Below are 20,316 nucleotides of genomic sequence, written 5' to 3'. Positions count from 1 at the left end.
ATAGAAAACAATTTCCTTTTTAATTTTAGCAATGTCAGAAAAGATCGAGTCCATCCTGCTTTGTGAACCAGCTCCTGGCAGCTGTTGAATAATAGAGAGAAAACTCCAGTTTGCTTTCTCTCCACTGAATGTACCATGTTACTTGTTATTCATTAGGACCTGTTTTCAGTTGAGTTCATTAAATACAATTGGTGGGTGACAGGTACCTTACTCCCTGAAGGCCACTTTGATTCCCATGTTTTAGTGTGAACTTGCTGAATTTTCTGACATTCTTAATGATCCCTAGGAAACTGGCTTCCATATTTGCAGTCGTGTGCTTTTCAGATAGCATTACCAGTAGTTACCCTGCAGGAGACGGAATACAAAGTTCCAGAATTTCTGCTTCCAGGGATTGTTTGATACTTTGCTTTGGCCTCCCACTGCAAACCGGAACAATGTCATCTTTCTTGTATCACCGTGGTGTTGCCATATGCCATTGGGGTTAGCAGGGAGCTCATTTTAGAATTGGTTAAGCTGTCTGCTGGTTTGGGACCTTGGCTCAAAAACCAGTGCATTGCTGAACCGAGGGAAAGCAGAGTACCTAACAAATTAAAACTGAAAGTGTATTTCATCCTTCCAGCTTAAATTTGAACTTAGCTTTCATTTTTGTGTGTGTATTGTTATACATCTTGGAAGATTAATTAAACGTGGCTATACTTTTATAGTAAAGATTAGTTATACATCAGATTTATACAAGAAGAAAGCTGTCCTGCTTGGAGTCTCACAGTGGAGGAGGGCTACTACCAAGCTTTTAAACCACCTTGGAATGCTTTTGAGTCCTAGCTGCTCTGGAGAGGTTGTGGCATAACAGTGACTCAAAGCCCCAGCAGAGCTCTCGGACTCATTAAGCTATGAGCGATGTGCTCCGGTTAGACACCTGCCTAAAATTTCTGTTACAAGAGGATTCTGTGACACAGGGACTGGTGTTGGAGAGGACAAGGGAATATTTCATGTACATGTCTAGACACAATAGTTTATTCTCAGTCTGTTAAAATAAGAATGCTTCTTACAGGTCTGTATCACAGCTGGTGTTACACCACCAGCTTCAGAAGAACAACTTTATAATGGGTGGCTTTTGTAATGTTAAATGGAGGCTGGCTGTAGCTTTGTATAAAGGAGGAGGTCAGCTTGGGCAGAAAATGGCAGTTGAGCAGGAATGGAAAAAGTGGCTTTTAATCACCAGGGCACAGCAATAGCCTTGTTGGGTTAAGTGCAAACCTGGGGGAAAAATAATGACTGTCAGAGAGAAGCAGCACTAGGTATCAGAAGTGGTCATTTATAGAGAGCCTTCCAAGGAATTTACATTCATGGCCAAACCCTCCAGCTCCAGAAGGTGATGGAGGAGTGAGATATGAATCGCCATGGCTACACTGGCTTTGGATAAGAAGTAAGAGTCCAAATTTGACATAAGGGAAGCAGAACAGAGGAAAGATTTTTGGGGTATCTGTCTACAATATGGTGGCTCCATATGGGGAGCTGGACCACCAATCCTCTGGCTAGCTGTAGACCTAGAAGTGAGGACTTACCTATAGGACAGTTACTACTCAAAATGAGAGCATTTTTTCCTCAAAACTGATAAAGGTTGCAAGAAGAAAGCAAGTGTTCAGAGAAAAAAAACAGGATTTCATGGTGTACTCTCATGGCTGATCTCTCTTTGGCGTCCTGGGTGAAGCAGTAAGCAACTAGACAGTGTACTGCTGTTTGATATTAGTTTTAGTTACAACCTTTTGTTTCTGATTCGTTACCTAAACATATACCTATATGTCTTGCCCAAGTGCATTTTTTAAAACCCTTGTATTCACCTAGTGCTAAAGAAGAGGCTGAATAAACTAGCAAATTGTGCGCTCCATTTCTAAGGGACATCCCAACCCAGGGGATGGGAGACTTGTGGCTGGAACCATGGAGGTATGTGTGACAAGCAGAAAAGCTCACACTCTGTTACTATCTTGTAAGCAAGATTAACTTTCTTGATGAGCTGACACACTGTCAAACTGTAGAGGCTACAGTCCTGAATAAAGCAAAATTAATAAAAGGGTATTGATCAAGTCATGGATGGAGCAGTTGCTCTGCTGCAGGACTGGAGTGTCTTCTTGAATGAAAGAAATATGTTTTCAAAATATGTGCTGCTGATGGACAGATTCTGGCTGGGAGTTTTGTTTTACCAGTGACCTCCAAGTAAACAGAAAGGCTCATTTAATTGATCATGTCAGATTCTATTTTGTGATAAAAGATGCTGTGTCTTCACTCAGGTACCATTGAGGTGGGTATTTTCCTTCAATTGCTGTCTAATGTTGCACTAATATAAAAAGAAAAAATACTGCAAAATTGAGCAAAGATAATAAAACTCATATTCCTCATGCAGCAGTTTCCTCAATCATGTTTCACATAAAATACTCAAGTAGAACTTCAGTAAGAAATGATTTTGTGACTAAGAGCATCATTTACTGAACTTCGCATAGTTGGACTCAACTCAAGACTCCTGGCAGTCCTGAGTAATAAAAACCTCTGGAAAAATGGGCCAACTTGTCCTGAAGATGGACTGAATGCCGAGGAACAGGAACATCAGATTATTGTAGCCTGTTTTCCTAATGCATTTTCTTATGCTGTTAGCTGACGTCTAAGAAGGCACCAGTGCCAGGTAAAGCTTTTCTTATGACTGTGATATTTCAGAGAGCATTCTCTAGTGTCCAATAAAAGGTATGTCATCATGATGTCATCTCTCCCTCAGCAGGGACATTGATAGGGTCCCTCTTCTCTACCAGGATGCTATTTTCATGAAGCTTGCAGGAACTTAGCAAGTTTTTCACCCCGACTGCACTATCTGGAACCAGCCAGGAGGTTCAAAAAGTTACCCTGGGTTGGGAAAACAGACAGAAACTGTTACACACAATTGCAGTGTGATCACGTATGTCTTCCTAGTGTATGGAATCAGCCTAAAAATAATGTGTAAGGGTCAAGAAATAATTATGTCAATGGCTGCTGGGAAATGCAATAAAAATTACAGAAATTCCCCTTCTTGATGCATCTAAATTACCCATTTATTATAGCAGCTATATGTTAGCTTTTGGATGAACTATAGGGTTTTTTTCCCTTTCCAACTAGCAGGGCCAGCAGGCTACCCATGCTGGCAGTATTTTAACAGTCAGACTGTTTTTAAGGAATGGTGCAGTCTACAAGATGTTTGGCCGTGCGCTTCTGTGAGATGGTCTGGGCAATTCCCATGCACTCTCTTTCCTATTCTAAATGAGTTTTCTTTGCTTAAACTCCACAATTCTCTTGATGAGTTACTGGCTTGGACTGGCTATTCTAGAATTTCCTATTAGCCTTCAGCAGAAAATGTGAATGTGTGTTCTTAGTATTGGGAATAAATATTTTTAATAAAGTTTATAAATGTGCAAAATGGATTTCAGAATGAAGGTCATTTGTATTGTCATAGTGCAGATAATTGCATTTACTGGCAGAGGCAGGCCAACTGTGAAAACTTCTACAACACTTGCTGCCAAGTACAGATGAATGCAGAAGTAGTTGACAGAATCAGACATCCAGAGGTAAAGGAACTGTGTGTATTTTGACATATTACTTAACAGCATCTGGAAGGTGTTTTGCAGATAATGTTTGATATTTCCAGTATTGTCTATGTGTAAAGCTCAAAATATCCTGGTGGTAGGAAAAAATGGGTAGAGTCAGTATTAAGATAATTCCCTCTAATGTAGGTAAGATGCTAAGGAAGTGAATTAGACTTTGCTCTAAAGGCAATTTAACCTGTGCTAGTAGTGGAAAAAAGTCTTAATTTATCTTCAACACCAAGGAAATCTAGTCCTGAGAAAGTGCCTTTAAATTAATCACGCAACTTTATTTAATGGCTATAAAATTCTCAGTCCCTTTGGTGTCTGTTAACAGGTTCTCTTGTAATTGCTGCACAGTTTTCTAGGAGAGATCGTAATTTAGTTGTTTAGCATGTATTCTAAAATTATATTCAGGTTACTAATGACAGTTCCAGTCTGTTATATGAAGAGATTTTTAAAAAGATTTTTAAAGTAGCCTGATTGTAGCCTGCACAGGTAATTCCAGCAATAATGAAAAATCTGTCATTGCTGAGAACCTTTGAGTGTCCAAGCTACCCATCCTCTGAGAACTGCTGTAACTGTTGTGCTTTCATCATTCTGTAAAGGATCCTGACTGTGGGAAGCACAGTTCATAAGCTGACCTTGGGTTCTCCATGTGCTTTGATGACGAGTTTTCTGTTTAGCTCCTACGTGGCCCCCAAGTAACTTGCTTTCAAACACTGCTAAATTAAACTTTTTACCCCCTCTCTGCCTTCTAAGCAACTTCTATGATTTGTGCATGTTTCTGATCTCTCTTCCATTTCTTTGTAAAATGCTCTGCTTCTACCATTATTTATTTTTTTCGCAAGCACTTGCATTTTTGTCATGTTTGTCCACCAATGGGCTGATAACATTGGCATCATGGGAGATGAGAACCAAAAGGGAATCCTGTATGCCCCCAGACATAGTGCTCGGTCACCAAACTGATTCACATTGCAGAAGAGGTTAATCAGAAGTTAAAGACTGCAGTCTTTTTACACTTAGTGAATGCCTTCTGCTCGAGCTGGGGATGATTTAACATTGACTTTTCTGTTTGTGGTTTGTCAGTAGTAACATGTAAATTATAATTATTTGTGTAAATGAGCTGAGGCTCCTTGCAATTGGTATTAATTCTCATGCCATGGCTTAACAAAACCAGGATAATGAAAAATCACATTAAAAAACAATGGGAAATTTTTAGCAAAGCATCAAGCTGTCAAGGCAAATATTGTCCTGACGGCTACCTCTGCTTTAAGCTGAATCAAATCAGCTATTGCTGTGATTTGCCTGACTCAGGATTTAAACAATTCAGTGTCATTGGAAGTCCCTTGTTGTTGGAAAACACATTTTTAAACTTGAATTTAAAAAAATCATTAACTCCACCAGCGCACTCAGAAGGGACAACAAAAGCTATAGGGGCCTATCGTGCAACCATGCAGTGTAAATTACGAAGTGGCAACCATTGTCCTGCCCTTTTGAAGGAAGAGTTTGTATGTGAAGAGAAAAAACTTACGACTAGTGTTGTTGGCAGGCTGGCTGCCTCCTGAGCTGGCCAGAGGCAAGCAGGGGGCTCCCAGGCAGTACACAACGCCCTCGGATGTGCAGATGTGCTCACTGTTTGCTTCTGAGGCTGCATACACACTGTAACACAAAACTCTGCACTTGAAGGGTAAATGAAGTGAGAAAATACAAGTAAAGCCTTTTCAATGACAAAGCTGTCACTGACTTTGACTGAGAGAATTTTACTCTGACTTTTATCTTCTTTCATTTATTTCTATGAGTGAGCGTGCTTGACCACATGGTAAACAGGATCAGAAAGAAGCTCTCAGGGTCTCAGGACACCAATCTTCTCCAACTGCCATCATATGCCAGGCACAAAATGACTCTTCACATATGTCAAATTTTCTGGACAATCCCTCCATGCTACTCCTAACAAGAGCAAAGAATATGGGCTTATTTGCATTATTTCTGTAAGCTTTATCCATCATGACTTTGCTTGTATTACGGCCTTTGAGCAAGGAGCTGGCGTTAGAAAAGGGAGATGTCCTCATTGCTGTATGTCTGTGGAAATACAGATTTTCAGAGGTGCTCTTTGAAAAACTTGAAATACTCAAGTCAAGTCTGGCTGCATTTTTTGACTTCTTTAAGAAAAAAAAAAAAAAAGAAAATCTAAAATTACTGGTTTTTAACCCTTCTGTTCCAGAATGCCTCAGGACAGATTTCTTTAGCGTTAGTGGTTTATCTGAGTTTCTCAATTACATGTAGGACATGGCGCCCTACACTTTCTCTTAAACTACTAGTTTCTTTTTGCCTGTTCTCTTCTGTTTTTTGTTGTGGATGTAACACCTGCTTTGCGTATCTGCTGAATACTTTGCCACTTGGTTTCTGGCTATCAGATCTGATGAAGGGCTTTGCCTCTCTTACACTAGAAGATTTGGCTTAGACTTCCAAAGCAATTGCACAGGTTATTTGAAGGATTTATTTTCTTTCCAACAAAGTTATTCTTTGTTGCATTAAATTTTTCCAACTTTGTCCTTTACAACAAGCAGCATAAAATTAAACCAATACAACCTTTTTTTCTTTTAAACTGGTTTAGATGTTGTGTATGTGTTAATTCAGGAGCTATATATTTATAAAGAATTTCAAGATAAATATTCGCTGAATAACTTATTTTTGAGCTGCCTGTTTATTTTAAAGCATACTTTGTTAGGCTTGGGAGTTGTTGTATTATACTAATACTGTAAAGCTGAAAGTATAATACCAGAGAATAGACAGATGGAATAAATGTGCTGTGTGAATGGTACAGGCACCTATTATTCTCTTTTTAGCAAAGATTATGATAAAGCTCATCTTAATTGTAACCAAGTCATCTATAAGTACTACTGGCTGGAAGGTAAAGCAATGCAAATTTCATTTAGGAGAATGATGTCCTGAAGGGCATAGGGGGGAAGGCTCACTCGATAGCCACCCTGCATCTTTCACTGTTTGCCTTGACACTGACTGCTGGGCATGGAAGAGATGTGATACAAGACGAAATGGAGCTTTTGATCTAACCTATGGTAGCTGCTCCTATGAATTAAATAGGGCATGATTTTAAAAAAGCCAATGACTGCTGATGAATTAAAAAATACTCAGGAATATGGTAGTTTTATTCTCAGAGCTTTACTTTCACATTTATAATGAAATCTGAAACCAGGTCAGTTTTATGCTTCCTTTTTTTGCTTATGTGGAGGCAGATATTTTTCACACATCTGCTTTTTTTGGTGCTGAGTTCTGTATGGGTCAAATCTTAAGTAACTCAGCAGCAGATTAATATTTTACTGGCTGTTGTGGGTTCTGTTCTGTTGTGGCTTGCTCAGTCTCTGTGGTCCTGGAGGTCTGAAGCCCATGACTGATGCTGTGGGCTGCCATGGCTGAGCTAGCACAGCTTTGCAGGGCTTAGGCTTGGGGTCTGCCATGGGGGTCACTGGAAACCAGGGTGCCGCTTGCCAGAGCAAGGAGAAAAGTTGGTTGGATGTGTCTGCTATGCATTATGTGGATTCACCCACAGACAGCCAGGAAAAGCGTCTGTATCTGACACAAGAACCCTGATTAAACAAATATGGGCTTGGTTTGCTAAATTCCTTATGTACACCAGCAAACTCCTAGTTCATTTATTATTTTTTTCATCATAATATTTACCACTGTTGGTTAATATAATAGTAACTGTTATATTGTTGGCAAAAAGAAGGGTATTTTTTTCTTTCCAGGAAAAGTATTTTTTGCGTTTTCAGCCCATGATATTTAGTGTTCTTCCTTGCATAGCTGCTGCAATTTGTTTAAAAAAGTCAGGCTGTAAATTGTTCTCTTTCCATGCGGTGTTGAGCAGGGTGGAATTTCAGGGTTTGAAACTGCATCTAGAGGGATCTAGGCTGCTTTCTCTCCTTCTCTTCATCCCTCCTTATAACAGACTGACCCTAGTACACCTTTGCATGGGACTATATAGACTGCAAGAAGCAGAATTTGACCAATGGTTTTTAAGGTATGCATTATAGCTGCCAAAGACTGGAAACAACGATAATATTCTAGACCAAGGAAAGATAGTGTTTTGAAATATTTTGCTAAATTTAAAGTTCTAGACTGGTCAGTGGCAGTAGAATAAAAGTTACGGACTTTTACAGACTTGTGTGTACGTGAGTATTGGATGTGTTTGAAGGGATCATCAGTAAAGCATTTCTTCTAATGCAGAATAGATTCATTCTATTCTAATAGAGTCTGCGATACACTTTATATGAGAATTTGTTCAGTGGAAGTGGATTGTGGATGTGGTACGAGGGTTGCTGCTGTGTTCTCAGAATACAGTAGAAGCTACTTCTTTTCTTCCTTGCCTTCAAAAAGCAAACGCAGTCTCTATAGCAGCATGTACCTTCCTGTTACAAAGCAAGAGGCCAGAAAGGCAGAACAGATTTTTCCCAAAAAAAATGCTTTTTACTACTTTAACTACATTTTTGTACTGGGTTAAAGACGTTTTGCTGTTATTGGACTATAACACACCCTCATCCCACTTTGATTTCTCCTGTCCTCCATTCTGTCAACAGTCACATTTCTGTAGGGTGAAGATGAAATGTGAAGGACAATGATTTGTGCCTTCTCTTTCCATTTTTTCTTACTTCCATGTTTATGCAAGGGCTGAATGAATTTTCACTGTTCTTGTATACCAGTTTTCTGTTTATTAGTTGTTTTCCAATAGCACCCACAGGCCTGCACTGCATGCATGGACATCAGATTGGCAAAAGGTGCAAGAAAAGACAATGCCATCTGGGGAACTGAGGCAAAGAAAAGCAAAGTGACTTTCCTAACATCAGGCAGAATTATGCCACAAAGCTGAAATTTGAGATAAGAAAATCCAGTTTTTCTTGAGTGTTATTGCAGACTTGTCCTATCTTGGTGTGCATTTGATTTTTGAAATGCAGATTTCTTTTTTTAATAAGCCAGGTTCTCTGCATATTCCTCCCAGTCGTGGGCATTAAGAGATTGAAGCATATTCAAAAGTCGCAGTCACAAACAAGTGAAACATAAGGAAGTGAGGGGACAGAGGGTGTTTTAGTTAAATCATTCAATTGCTCACTGAGGAGCTGCTAGTGTCTTGTTCCTGTTCATGGAGGCAAGTTGATATAGGCACACCCATATGGATGGGAAAGTCATCTAGTACAGTAAACTACTTTGATCTGATAAAGTGAAATAAGCTGTACTGGGGGAAAGTGATCTTACCAGTGTTTCTACCTTTATGTTGCTGAACTGTTTCTTCCCTCTCTATTAGGCAGAGTTGTACAGAAATGGTCTGACAGTAGATGTTCTGTCACTGTAAGAAATTTGCTGTGGTTGTCCTGATGTCAAAATTAAGCAAAAGTGAGGTTAAAATAAAACTTGTTTCACGTTACTTCCTCGAAAAGGGACAAGAGAGCTCAGAAGCATGGGGCTCCTGTTGGCATAGCTTTGGTCTCTTTCACCTAGGTTGGATTTAGTTCTGCAGCCATTTTCTCTAAGCAGCTGTTGGCTTTGATTTGACCAGGTCAGTCTCCATTCTGGTATGGTTGCTGTTGTGGTGGGGGCACCAACACATGCTGCCTGCGGAAGGTTGGTGACTTGGCTATGGGTGTCCATGTTCTTCCTTAGGTAGCGTGAGCTCCAGCCATCTGAAACCTACTTACTGTGCTGGGAAAAGTGCTGGAAACTCTTCAGGAAAAAGCACAGCCGTCTGATGTCCACCTAGAGCCTTAACTACAAGAGTCAAATTTGGCACGTGACCATTCATTTTATCAGTGGGACAGATTTGATTGCAGGTCTTTGCTGTTTGTTGGTGATGAGCAACAAGGGAAAAAAAAAATACTGGAGTGATATGACTATTTGAAAAGTTGCTGAGAAAATACTGTCAGACTGGAAGGGCTGCCTATTTATTCTTAGAATTCTGCTCACAGTATCTTGTAATGTTTTTATGCTTGAATGTACATCTGAGTATATAGTTGTATAATCATCTGCATGATTTTTCTTTTTTCCTTTCTCACAGTGCATGCCAATTAAAGGCCTTGGATTTGTGCTCGGAGCCTACAAATGTATTTGCAAGGCTGGATTCTATGATCCCAACATCTTCTCAGTGAACAGCTTTCAGAGTAAGTGCCTTTGCATGAGTTTAAAAAAATAGAAAAAAAGAGAACAGAGCTAGTATTAATAATGCAGGGCTCCTTTTTATCCTCATCAGGGTTATACAGTAAAATCCCAGTGGTTTGCAACTCTCAGATTATATAATCACTTAAGGAGTTCTAGCCCTTTGGTTTGTCATTCATGATACTCTTGGGGATCCTGTAAAACATACCCACTTGAAGAATATTTGATTTGTAAATAAATTTAAAAACATGAAAAGAAGTCTTGCTACATATTTCTGGCATCTGTGCTCAAGCACAAGTATTGAGGAAATTTTCTAGTAGTTTTCTCTTTGTCCAGGGCAAATGAGAATGTCCTAACCTCTAGCTTTGTGTAGGCTTTAATTGTTTTCATAGAATCATCATAGAATGGTCTGGGTTGGAACGGACCTTAAAGATCATCTAGTTCCAATCCCCCTTCCATAGACAGGGACACCTTCCACTAGGCCAGGTTGCTCAAAGTCCTGTCCAGCCTGGCCTTGAACACATTTTCATTTTACTTAATCTGCAAAGGAGAATTCAAAGGAGCATTCAAATTTTTATACTTCCTGATGAGGTGTTAGAGATGGGTCAGGCCGGATAGTCTGGCTGGCTCTATGATATGAATAACATATAGCCCATGCTTGCCTGGGACACACATTGTGTGGTACTTTAGACTGAGATGCTCACCATAAGAGAAGCAGAACTCTGTTGATACTCAGGAGGGAAAATATATAAACTGCATGCCCAAAGCTGATGTCTGTTACTTTCATCATATGACCAAAGTGTAATTTCTGCACAGATTTTGTGCCGAAATTGTTGCAGTTACGCTAGTAGAGCTCATGCTGCAGTCACAGGTGTAAAGCTGTTGCTTGAAGGTGTAACAAGGCATCCTTCTCTGCCTCCTGCTTTCGTGTGAATACCATCCCCAGCTTCTTCACACCATCCTTTAGCCAAAGGTTCATGTCATCAGTTCTCTGCTGCAGGAGCAGTTTGTATAAATGCCTGGGAATGAGTAGCTTTCAGCAAGCTTGATCCATGACTGTGTGTATTATCTCCTGCCTTGTGTGAACCCTAGCTGTTCCCGTTCCACTACAGAAATACCTGTAGTATCATTCAACACTTGATTTGCACCTCTGTGCTACTCCTATATACAGATGAAAGGGTTTTGTACTGGTAAATCGTGTGCGGGATTATATTACTTGGTACTTGTAAAATCATGCCCACATACTACAGATCTGCAAATAAAACTTCCAAGTTCCTTCCTATATTAGTTACTCTCGAACTCTGCTTTCTTATGTAAAAAGTGATGGGGCTTGTAGAGGAAAGGTCAGTAACTTTTAATATTAGGAAAGCTTTAGAATTCCCTATTTGTTCACAGCCCTAAGTTCCAGATATTAAATCTTTTGACCTATGTCATGGGTTGGCCTGTTTTTTATGGATTTGATGTGATTTGCATGTAGATTGGCCAAGATAACTTAGTACTATCTCATATATATATATACACACACACACGTATATATGAGACATATATATCGTGTGTCCTGTATATATGTAGCATAAGTAGCACAGTTTGTTCAACAGTTTATCTGGTGAGTATTTGTTTCCCTTTTCATACTGTGGAGTGTTGCAGAAGGCAGCTTTGTGATAGTGCTTTTTGTCTAGGTTGTATGAATCTTTTGGTAGAGTAAGGATGATGTTTGGTTCCTCCTGCAGTGCAGTGAGTTATGATAGAGTTGGGATTTAACTACTATAAAAAAAAAATTCTTAGATTTTTGTCATACCAAATGCCACAGAAAGCACAAAAATAATGTGGCTAGAGATCATAACAGCATTGATCATTAGGGATGAGGATGAGATTTATTTTACCTCATATCAGCTGTCTAAAATGTGTATGCTTGGCATGTGTTAGTCACCTGGGTTTCAACTGCAGTCAGCATTGAGAGCAGGGCTCCCTTGGAGGGTACTTCTGCTGCTTTAGAAAGGCAGAAATTGTCTTTAGATGGGAAAAGTAACTCTTCAGGCAAATAACCTTTATTTTCTCCATTTAATATAGAAGGAGGAGCCTATATAGCTACCTTAGATTTGATATTTAGCTTCTAAATAGCTAACATAGAGTGAAATTTGCCTCATTAAAGTGTTTTCATGTGCTGGTTTGTTGGAGTGTGTAATTACATGATCTGGGGTCACTTTGATTTGAGCATGCATTACTGAGAGCTAACATAAACATGAGTTTTGATACAGCCAGTAATAAAAAACTGCTTCAATTTTATCCAGATGCAGCTGAATCTGCCAAGCTCTACAGGTGATTTCAAAAAGTGAACAGTGAGACAGCTATTGTGAGACTGGAAATGACTGAAGTAATGGGAGAAAAAACAGTGGTTCAAGGAACCTTAACCCTGTTACCCAGCTACATTCTGTAAAAAGAATAAACAAAAAGATGACATGGTTAAAATGGCTGTAGTATGTGTTTGGAGGTTCAAACTGGTACCAGTACAGGAATTCTAGACCTGAATCCTGCAAGCAGTTTTGACCGAAGATCTCTTTGTGGAGATAGGCTGGTGAAGTCTTAGGAAAAACAGAAAGGTCATCGCACATTTTAACACACCATTGATTTGTCTTCAGCCACATTCTCTTGCTTCTGGAAGCTCCTAAGGCTGTCTTGCTTACATCAAACATCTTCAGCAAATTCAGTTTTCCTTCTTATTTAACAATAGTCTTTTTCTGTCCCCTTTTTCTTTTACCTTTTTACGCCATTTGTTGCCTGTAGGGTAAGCAGTCTTTCAGGGGTTATGGGCAAGTGCTCATGGATCAGGAAAAAAAAGGAATCCTCCTTTCTGCTCTGTTGCTGGGTCCGCTTTGATGGACAAGATATCAGCCCAAGAATCATAGATTTTTGTAGACAAAATGTTAACTTGCCAGTAGGTCTTCCAGATTTCTGGTGTGCTGTATGAACAACGGAAAATTATACTTAATGTAAGTGCACTGGCTTTGCTTTGGGGACAGAGTAGTGCAATCATGCAACATCATGATGCACAGATGTTAATTAAGAAGGGGTTTATCTAATTTGAAGCCAATTAATTCACTAGATAGCATCTTTATGAAATCGAGGAACAATCTGAAATAGGATCCGAGCTTGTACTGTGAACATTAAGTAGTTAATGGGTCTGCTGTTCGTGTGCCTGTGTAAAGTTCTTTCCTTTTTCCCAAATCTTTGATGTAATTTTTTCCCGATTCAGAAGTCTCCTTCGAAGAATTTCCATGCAGATTTAGCCCACTTTAAATTCAGTAGGAAAGCTTTGGCAATTAATAAGCTCACTTTCCCTCGTGTCTAAATTGGTCTGCGTTTTCTGAACGTGACAAAAGGAGAGTGAAACGAGAAAAGCAGCTGGGGCAAGCCATTTTGTAACTCAGCGAGAAAGGCCAACAGGGAGGGAAAGAATCAGCAGAAGACTTCTCTTGTATGGATGAACTGCCCATCCTGTACAACTAAAGGTGTCTCCCGTTTACCCTCCCGATGCTTTCAGGAAAGGACGCAGAAAATCGCTTTTCTGGTGGTGAATTGTCAGAGGAAGTATACACCTGCCTGCCCTGCAGGGAAGGATGTTCTTACTGTACAGATGATACTCCCTGCTATGCACAGGAGGACAAGTATTTACGGCTGGCTATCATCTCATTCCAAACGCTTTGTATGCTGCTGGACTTCATAAGCATGCTGGTAGTCTACCATTTTCGCAAGGCAAAGGTAAGCAGACGTTTTTTACTTTGATATTCAGCTCATTGTGTGGTACAGACTCATTAATGTTATAGCTTCTCATTTTGGCAGTCCATTTCTCAGGTAAGGAGCTCAACTCAAGGAGGGATGGATTTTACAAACAGAAATGCTTTGCTTTAGGTGTGGAGGTACCTAAATTGTTTATGTATTGTATTTATATTTTTTTTAGTGGGGTGGGAAACTGAGCAACATATGTCTCCCAGTGAAATCTGCTTACATTTATGGATGATCAGCAAAAATCAAGGAAACTACTATGTTCAAAGTAATTTTGGAAAATTAAGCCAATTATATAGGTATCTAAGGAGGCATGTGGGTATTTATAGTTTCGGGATCTTGAAAGTTTGTTTTACCACTTCTGGGAATGATGTTTAATTTCAATGAATTTGAGAGACTAGCTGGAGAATGATTATATCAAAGAGAAATCTTTCCAAATAATTTTAGTTCCTAGAGAGTTTAATCTTGGTCCTATGGTCAAAGATATTTTTTTCTCTAAAGTGTGAATATATTAAGGAGTGTTTATAAATTGCTGATGCAGGCTGTGGTTACGTTTTATGTATTAACCTAATGAACTTTTTGCTTTTACCTCACTTGGAACCTTGTAACATGTAACATGTCTTAGAATTTCATTGTTGCCTCAGTAAATACAGAATATTGTCTGAAACTGCCAATTTATTAAAAAAAAAAAAAAAGGAACAAATAGAAGCTGGCAAATATTCACTACCTATATTTAGGAGATGTAGGTGTGCACACAGTAGTATGCTACACTGTTGAAATTAATAGCTTCATACACTTTCCATAACTAGATAAGCATTTCCATTTGTGGTTTTGGTACTCTTGGTCCCACAGTCTTCCTAATCCTATAGTGTCTGTGTTGCAAATGTGTGGTTCATTTTGAAAGACTTTAATATCCTGGCAGGAAATCACAGAATGAGCAGTAACAGTGTTTGTTTTATTCTCTTCTGTTTCTGACAGAGTCTTTGTATTTAATGATATTGCATAAAATGATTCAAATTACAGACTTAATTGTATTTATAAAGTTTTCATTATGGAAAAGTCTGTTGTAGGCATCTGTTCAGTTGCTTAACATTAACTTAGGAGAACTTCATTTCAATTTTGTGAGGTTTTAGGCCACATGGTGATGTAACTTGCTTTTAATGTCATAGACAGCTTCCTGAAAGAAGCATTTCTTGTAAAACTTTACCCTCTAGACCTACAAAGTGAAACAGAGTAGATTTCTTGATATGCAGCTATTGCAAGTTTGGCTTGATTATTTTTCCACACTGAAATATTGATTGTTTTGTAAGAAATTTCAATATTTTCTTATAAGTAGTTTGAGATCAGATATGAGTAAAATTGTGTACACTCTTGCACTTGAACACTTACATTATGTTCTGATATACATATCCACTTGAGTAAAAGAAAGATACATCTTTATTAAACATACTACAGAAGTCTTGTGTTTCACAAAACCTGCTAGTAATGAAAGGCGCATTTTTACTGTTGTGATGATTAGCCATTTCTCCAAAGTAGGCTGTAAGTAAAGAAGCAGATGAGATCTGAATATTTAATACCAAAGCAATACCAAAGAGGCCCATACACACCTTGCCTTGTTTCTAAAGAACTTTTCAGTCTTTAGGAAAAAGTTTAAGCTTATCTTTTTCCAGATTACTTTTTTACTATTAGATGTCATGACATCTGAATGACAACTAGACATAAAACAAAAACTTCTTTTTTTCCAGAAAACAATGTGATGCCTTTGAGACATTGCATTTCATTCAGTTGGACAGAGATGGATTCATTTATAATTTTGCTACCTTAGAAGAGTGTTGGCTTTGCTCTAAGTGTATATCTCACAAGGAAAAGGGGAGGAAAAATAAGACCAAAAAAATAATATGGTGATTAACAGTCCTTTCCTGTATGATCAATGTTTTCAAGGAATAGAAAATGATAAATAGATGTTCCATTGCTTTCCATGCCATTCAGCTGAGTTTTTTTTTCTTAGATTCCTTTTATGTTCTTTTATCTTGTTGGTACAGCATGATTTTAAAAAGAAAAAGATCTTGTGTGATTACCATGAAATGAGAAGCTGTATGAAGGGCAGACATACTGAGAACAATGAGTATTTGCATGAGAAAACTGCCAGTTACATTGGATCATGACAGGAATTTGGAGTGAAAGAAGAAAACCAGTAGCTGGTTGTGTACTCTCCGCCAAGGGGGAAGAATAATGAAAATGAAAGAACAGATACTGAAATATATCCAGATTATCTTCATTTTGAGAATTTCCAGCTCTTAGTGAAACAATTTTTAATTAGGTTAGTATATCTGTCTGTGATTAAAGTTACTCTGTTAAACTGCTCATTTCCATTGTGCTGGGTGGTTGTCAGAGAAGAATGTTTTTTGGATTCTCTCCCACATGTGGCACTATAATATTCAAATAGTTACAAAAAGTAATTTTTAGTACAGCTTTCTAGCAGAAAGAGCTGTGTACTGTTACCATATCAAGAAACAATCTTCAAAGTCTTTAAAAGAGCAAAAGATGTGGGTTAAGAGTAAAAAAATGATAAATTAAGCTCCAGTGCTGAAAAGAATGAAAAGTAGATTTGTGGCATTTTGGTACATTTGTTGATCAGTAAAATGAGCTCAGTAAAATGAGAAGGCAAATGGGATCAGACTACCACTCTAGAAAAAGTGACTGTGCAACACACTACTTAATGCTTCTGGTAAATGGAAGTCTTAACTAAGGATGGAGGACTTTAACTAAGGTCCTGAGAGGTTAAGGTCTGCCAACAGAAAGCACTTTGGGAAGAAACACCTCTGGCACCTTGACTGTGATATTGTGAGTGTAATAATTCAAAGAATGATAAGGACCCTTTAGATCACGATGGAAGTGACAACCTTGGTTGCAAAAAAATGAACAGATCACTAAGAGCAGATGCACATCAGAAGTATTTTAGAGAAGAAATACTTCAGATATTTGTAGCATAGTGGTTACACGTACTATGACCGAACAGTACTTAAAATGAAAACTGCTGTGGAAGAGTCACTCATCAGCTTGTTTCATCAATAGTGTGGAATACATGCTAGATCCAAGCCAGTTACTAAATGATCCACCGTTGATAAAAGATCTTGTGATCTGCTTCCAAAGAACATAGCAATGAGAACAGAGATGTTTTCAACATTTGCTGCCAAAGTGTTATTGACAGAATGCGACAATCTGACTTCCATTTTGACATGATCTTTTTTACTGACCTAGGATGTAACAATAATAATGAGCTACAGGGAAACCTGGTAAATATCTACTGAAGTGGTTCAGTGAGTGAAAGATCTTGACAAAATGAATGGTAATAAATAGGCAAAGCCTACAGCTAGCCAGATGACTGGCTTCTAAAAGCCAGAGTTCTCTTTAGAGGAACCTTTAGAAGTCTCTGAAGTTTCAAGTTTCTTCTTTCAGAACGTCTAAAGGTTCCTATAAAGAGTCCTCTTAGGTTTCTGAAAGAACTCTACAGAACTACTGAATTATTTGCTGTGGAGTAAGCTACTGCTTACATTAATAGCAGTAGAGGAAGAATGGAAGATAGGAAATGTGACATCTGTGTTTACAAAGACTTCCCTTAATGGTGACAAGTACTAAAGATCATTAGGTCCAACTTACACAACTTACAAATTCATAGGAACAATAATAAAAAATAGAACTCCTTGTTCCATGGATGAGTGTGGGAAGTGGGCTTTTGTGAGAATGTGACACCCTACAAATATATTTATGGCTCTGTGAAGGTGGATTATGAGTGTGTGGATATGAAAGTACTTTTGCTAAGGTTTGCCACCAAAAGCTCTTAAAAAATATGATCTCAAGGGGCCGAGCTACACTTCTTGTAGGTAACCAAGAAATGACTGAGGAAAAGATAGTGCAGGAAATATGGTATAAAAGTATGTAAGACAGAGACATGTTGACATGTGAACAAGTATCATGGTTCCTCTTATGATATCACTAGAGGATGTTCAAAGGATCTCAAGTGGTTAAAAATATCAAGTAGGTGGTTTACAGAACTTTCAGTTGGTTTATGTCACTTGCTGGCCAAAAATAACATGGATGCCAAAGTATAAATCAATTCAAATAGAGTTTAGAAGGACTCATGAAGGATATTTCCATTATTGGCTGTTAAAACACAGTGTTTTGGTGAAACATCTAGTGCAGGAAGTCCCTAACTTTTATTGTTGGAACCTGGGAGGACAGACAAAGAAGGATCACTCTCTGCTGTTCTCCTTCTTTAATAATACAGCACAGGCAATGACCTGAGGTAGGATGGTAGAGTCTAGATTTCATGCCTCTTCTCGAAAGCATTATAGTTACTCATAGAGACTTGCACGTTTGATGCACGGCAAAGCAATATTCAACTCCTTTGTCCAAAACACAGTTACTCCAAAGTATGACTGGTACCAATGAACAGAGTCTTGGCATTGCCAACCTGTAAATGAAACTGCCAATTAGTGACTTCAAGCAGTAGTCAGCATTGGCAAACAACACAAAATGGAACTGCAGAAAGATCCTGTGAGAAAGCTCAGATCGGTGCTGAGGGTTTCATTTGAGGCTTTGTCAAACACAGGTGAAAGTGACTCAGCAGCCCCAGGATTAGCAATGTTAGCAATGTTATTAAACCGCAAGTGTCATAACTAGAGAAAATCACAGGCAGAAAATGTGGCCCTTTGCCGAGAGAAGGGAGAATTCCAACATGATAAGAATAAAAATAAAGAAAGAATGAACAGAAGGAGTAGCAGAAGCTAAACCACTAGTGAAAAGCATTGTAGGGAAAGACAGAAAAAGATGAAAAATGTAACAGATAAAGCAGATGCTACTGCTATAATGGGAAAAGACAAAGCATTTCCTCAGGAGAGTAAATTGAGGAAATGTGCCAAACACAGAAAAAAGAAAAAAATTTTCACTGGTAATACAGAAGGGAAAGCAGATGTGCAGATCACTTCAGAGAAATCTTTTAACTACTCTAGACAATACTCATGCCAAGCAGTAGTGAAAGCTGGAAACCCTGAGCCTGGCATTGACACAATCTGCAAGAGGCTGAAAAACTCTGGGAGATGGAAATGGATGAAATCCCATCAGAAAGCTGACAGCACCTGACAGCACCAGTTCGATGACACTGAGGGAGTTGTGCAATGAAGCCTGAGAAAAAGAGATTTTTCCTGAATAGTAGAAATACTGACTTTTATTAGACTGCCCTGACAAGTTGATCTTGCTGAATACTGTAGCTGGCATGTTGAGGCCTCGGCAGTGTAAGGGAGGTAAAGGGACACTGGATGCAAAACAAGGAACAGGCTCAACTGAGGCACTCAGCAGTTTGGATGAACTACGTATGTGTTCTAGCAATTGTAGAGGAGTGTATAAGGGAATAGGCTCCTCTTATTTCTTTTGTTTTCAAAGTCCTTGACAGACTATGAAAGGATCTTGCAGAGTAAATTTCAGCCCTCCAGTCACATCTTCAAGACTGTATACAGAGGTGCAAAATATTCTCCAAGTTGAACAACTAACAAACAAATCAGCTCAAGGTGAACATTAGCAAACATCCTTGTGTGCTGTGGCATTATTATTGGTTGGATAAAGCAAACATTACTACTAAAAACATGTCCAAAAAGTATGAGGCTAAGCTAACAAAAGTAGCTGGATAGGCAAGGACAGAAATCACTGATGCTAAAGCAAATATTCTTAAAAGTAAGAAGCTGGACAGTGATTTTTTAAGAAAAAGCATCAATAAAATAGGAGAATTAATCTATGTAAGTAGTGTTATATGAGTCAATGGAGAGCTCAAACAGGGAGTGACCAGCTGCAGCATTGATTACATGCAGTGCAAACTTTGTGGTAGCAAAGCTGTACGGTACCAGAAAGAAACAGAATATTTAAATATAAATAAAAAACAGATTATTTTTTAAATTATTTCAAAGTTAACATAGGATTTCGGGGGCTAAAGATCTACCAGAGCTTTAGACAGGAAACCATCTGCATTGTAAACACATTCTTATAAAAGTACTGGACTGTGGAAGGACATTACCTGCAGAGAACCTAAAGAGCTCATCAGCTATTGGGCTGCCTTTTCAAGTGAATTGGAAAGAAGAGCCGAAAATAACAGACCTTTGCATAGCGGCATACGAACTCAAACATAGAGCTATCAGGTAGAGGAACTGTAAGTGCCTTTAAGAAATGCTAAGAACCACTACTGCCAAAGACACCAGAGAACCTGAATTCAGCCATAGCGTGGAAGAGGCTAATTGCTGCTTTGGTGGTGAAAGACACATGAGAATGTGATGCCAGTCTTGACTCACACTAGACCTATTCAGAAGGGTCTTGTTTGCTGTGAATTCTCATTCAGATTAACACTAAAGGCTTCAGAGTAGTTGCACTAAAGCCAAGCTACTTCGCCATCATCTTTGTCATGCACTGTGGTGCTGCCAGGGTCTGAGCGGTTTAGGGAAACCATTGGCATGTTGGAGGAAACATTTGAGGGAATCTGGTCTTTTCATCTTCCTGATGTACCTGTGGATGTAAATCCAGCACATCAAGGTAAAATTGACAACAGTAAACATGCTTGGAAAAGGATGTTTTCAGCTCTGAAAAATAATGGAAAAATATTTAGAGGAGAGTCTTCAAAACAGTAGTTGTGAATGGTGATGTCATATGATATTATCGATGATGAAGAGCTGCAATAGAGACCACTGAAATGAAGAGCTCTGCCTTATTGAAGATGATTTCC

The 20,316-nt window shown here is 38.7% G+C and overlaps 1 protein-coding gene across 2 annotated transcripts in view; it reads left to right on the top strand.

Annotated features, from left to right (window-relative positions):
- The window catches only part of GPR158 (G protein-coupled receptor 158), a 189,031-nt gene that overhangs the window by 70,471 nt on the left and 98,244 nt on the right, over positions 1-20,316 (top strand). For both annotated transcript variants that reach the window (XM_030503477.1, XM_030503471.1), the window contains exons 3-4: positions 9,670-9,772; positions 13,309-13,526. In XM_030503477.1, coding sequence (XP_030359337.1) covers positions 9,670-9,772; positions 13,309-13,526 — 321 coding nt within the window. The remainder of the gene's footprint in view (positions 1-9,669; positions 9,773-13,308; positions 13,527-20,316) is intronic.

This window comes from Strigops habroptila, chromosome 1, assembly GCF_004027225.2.
Source record: "Strigops habroptila isolate Jane chromosome 1, bStrHab1.2.pri, whole genome shotgun sequence".
Taxonomy (NCBI): Eukaryota; Metazoa; Chordata; class Aves; order Psittaciformes; family Psittacidae; genus Strigops; species Strigops habroptila.
This window is presented reverse-complemented; position numbering and strand designations above follow the sequence as displayed.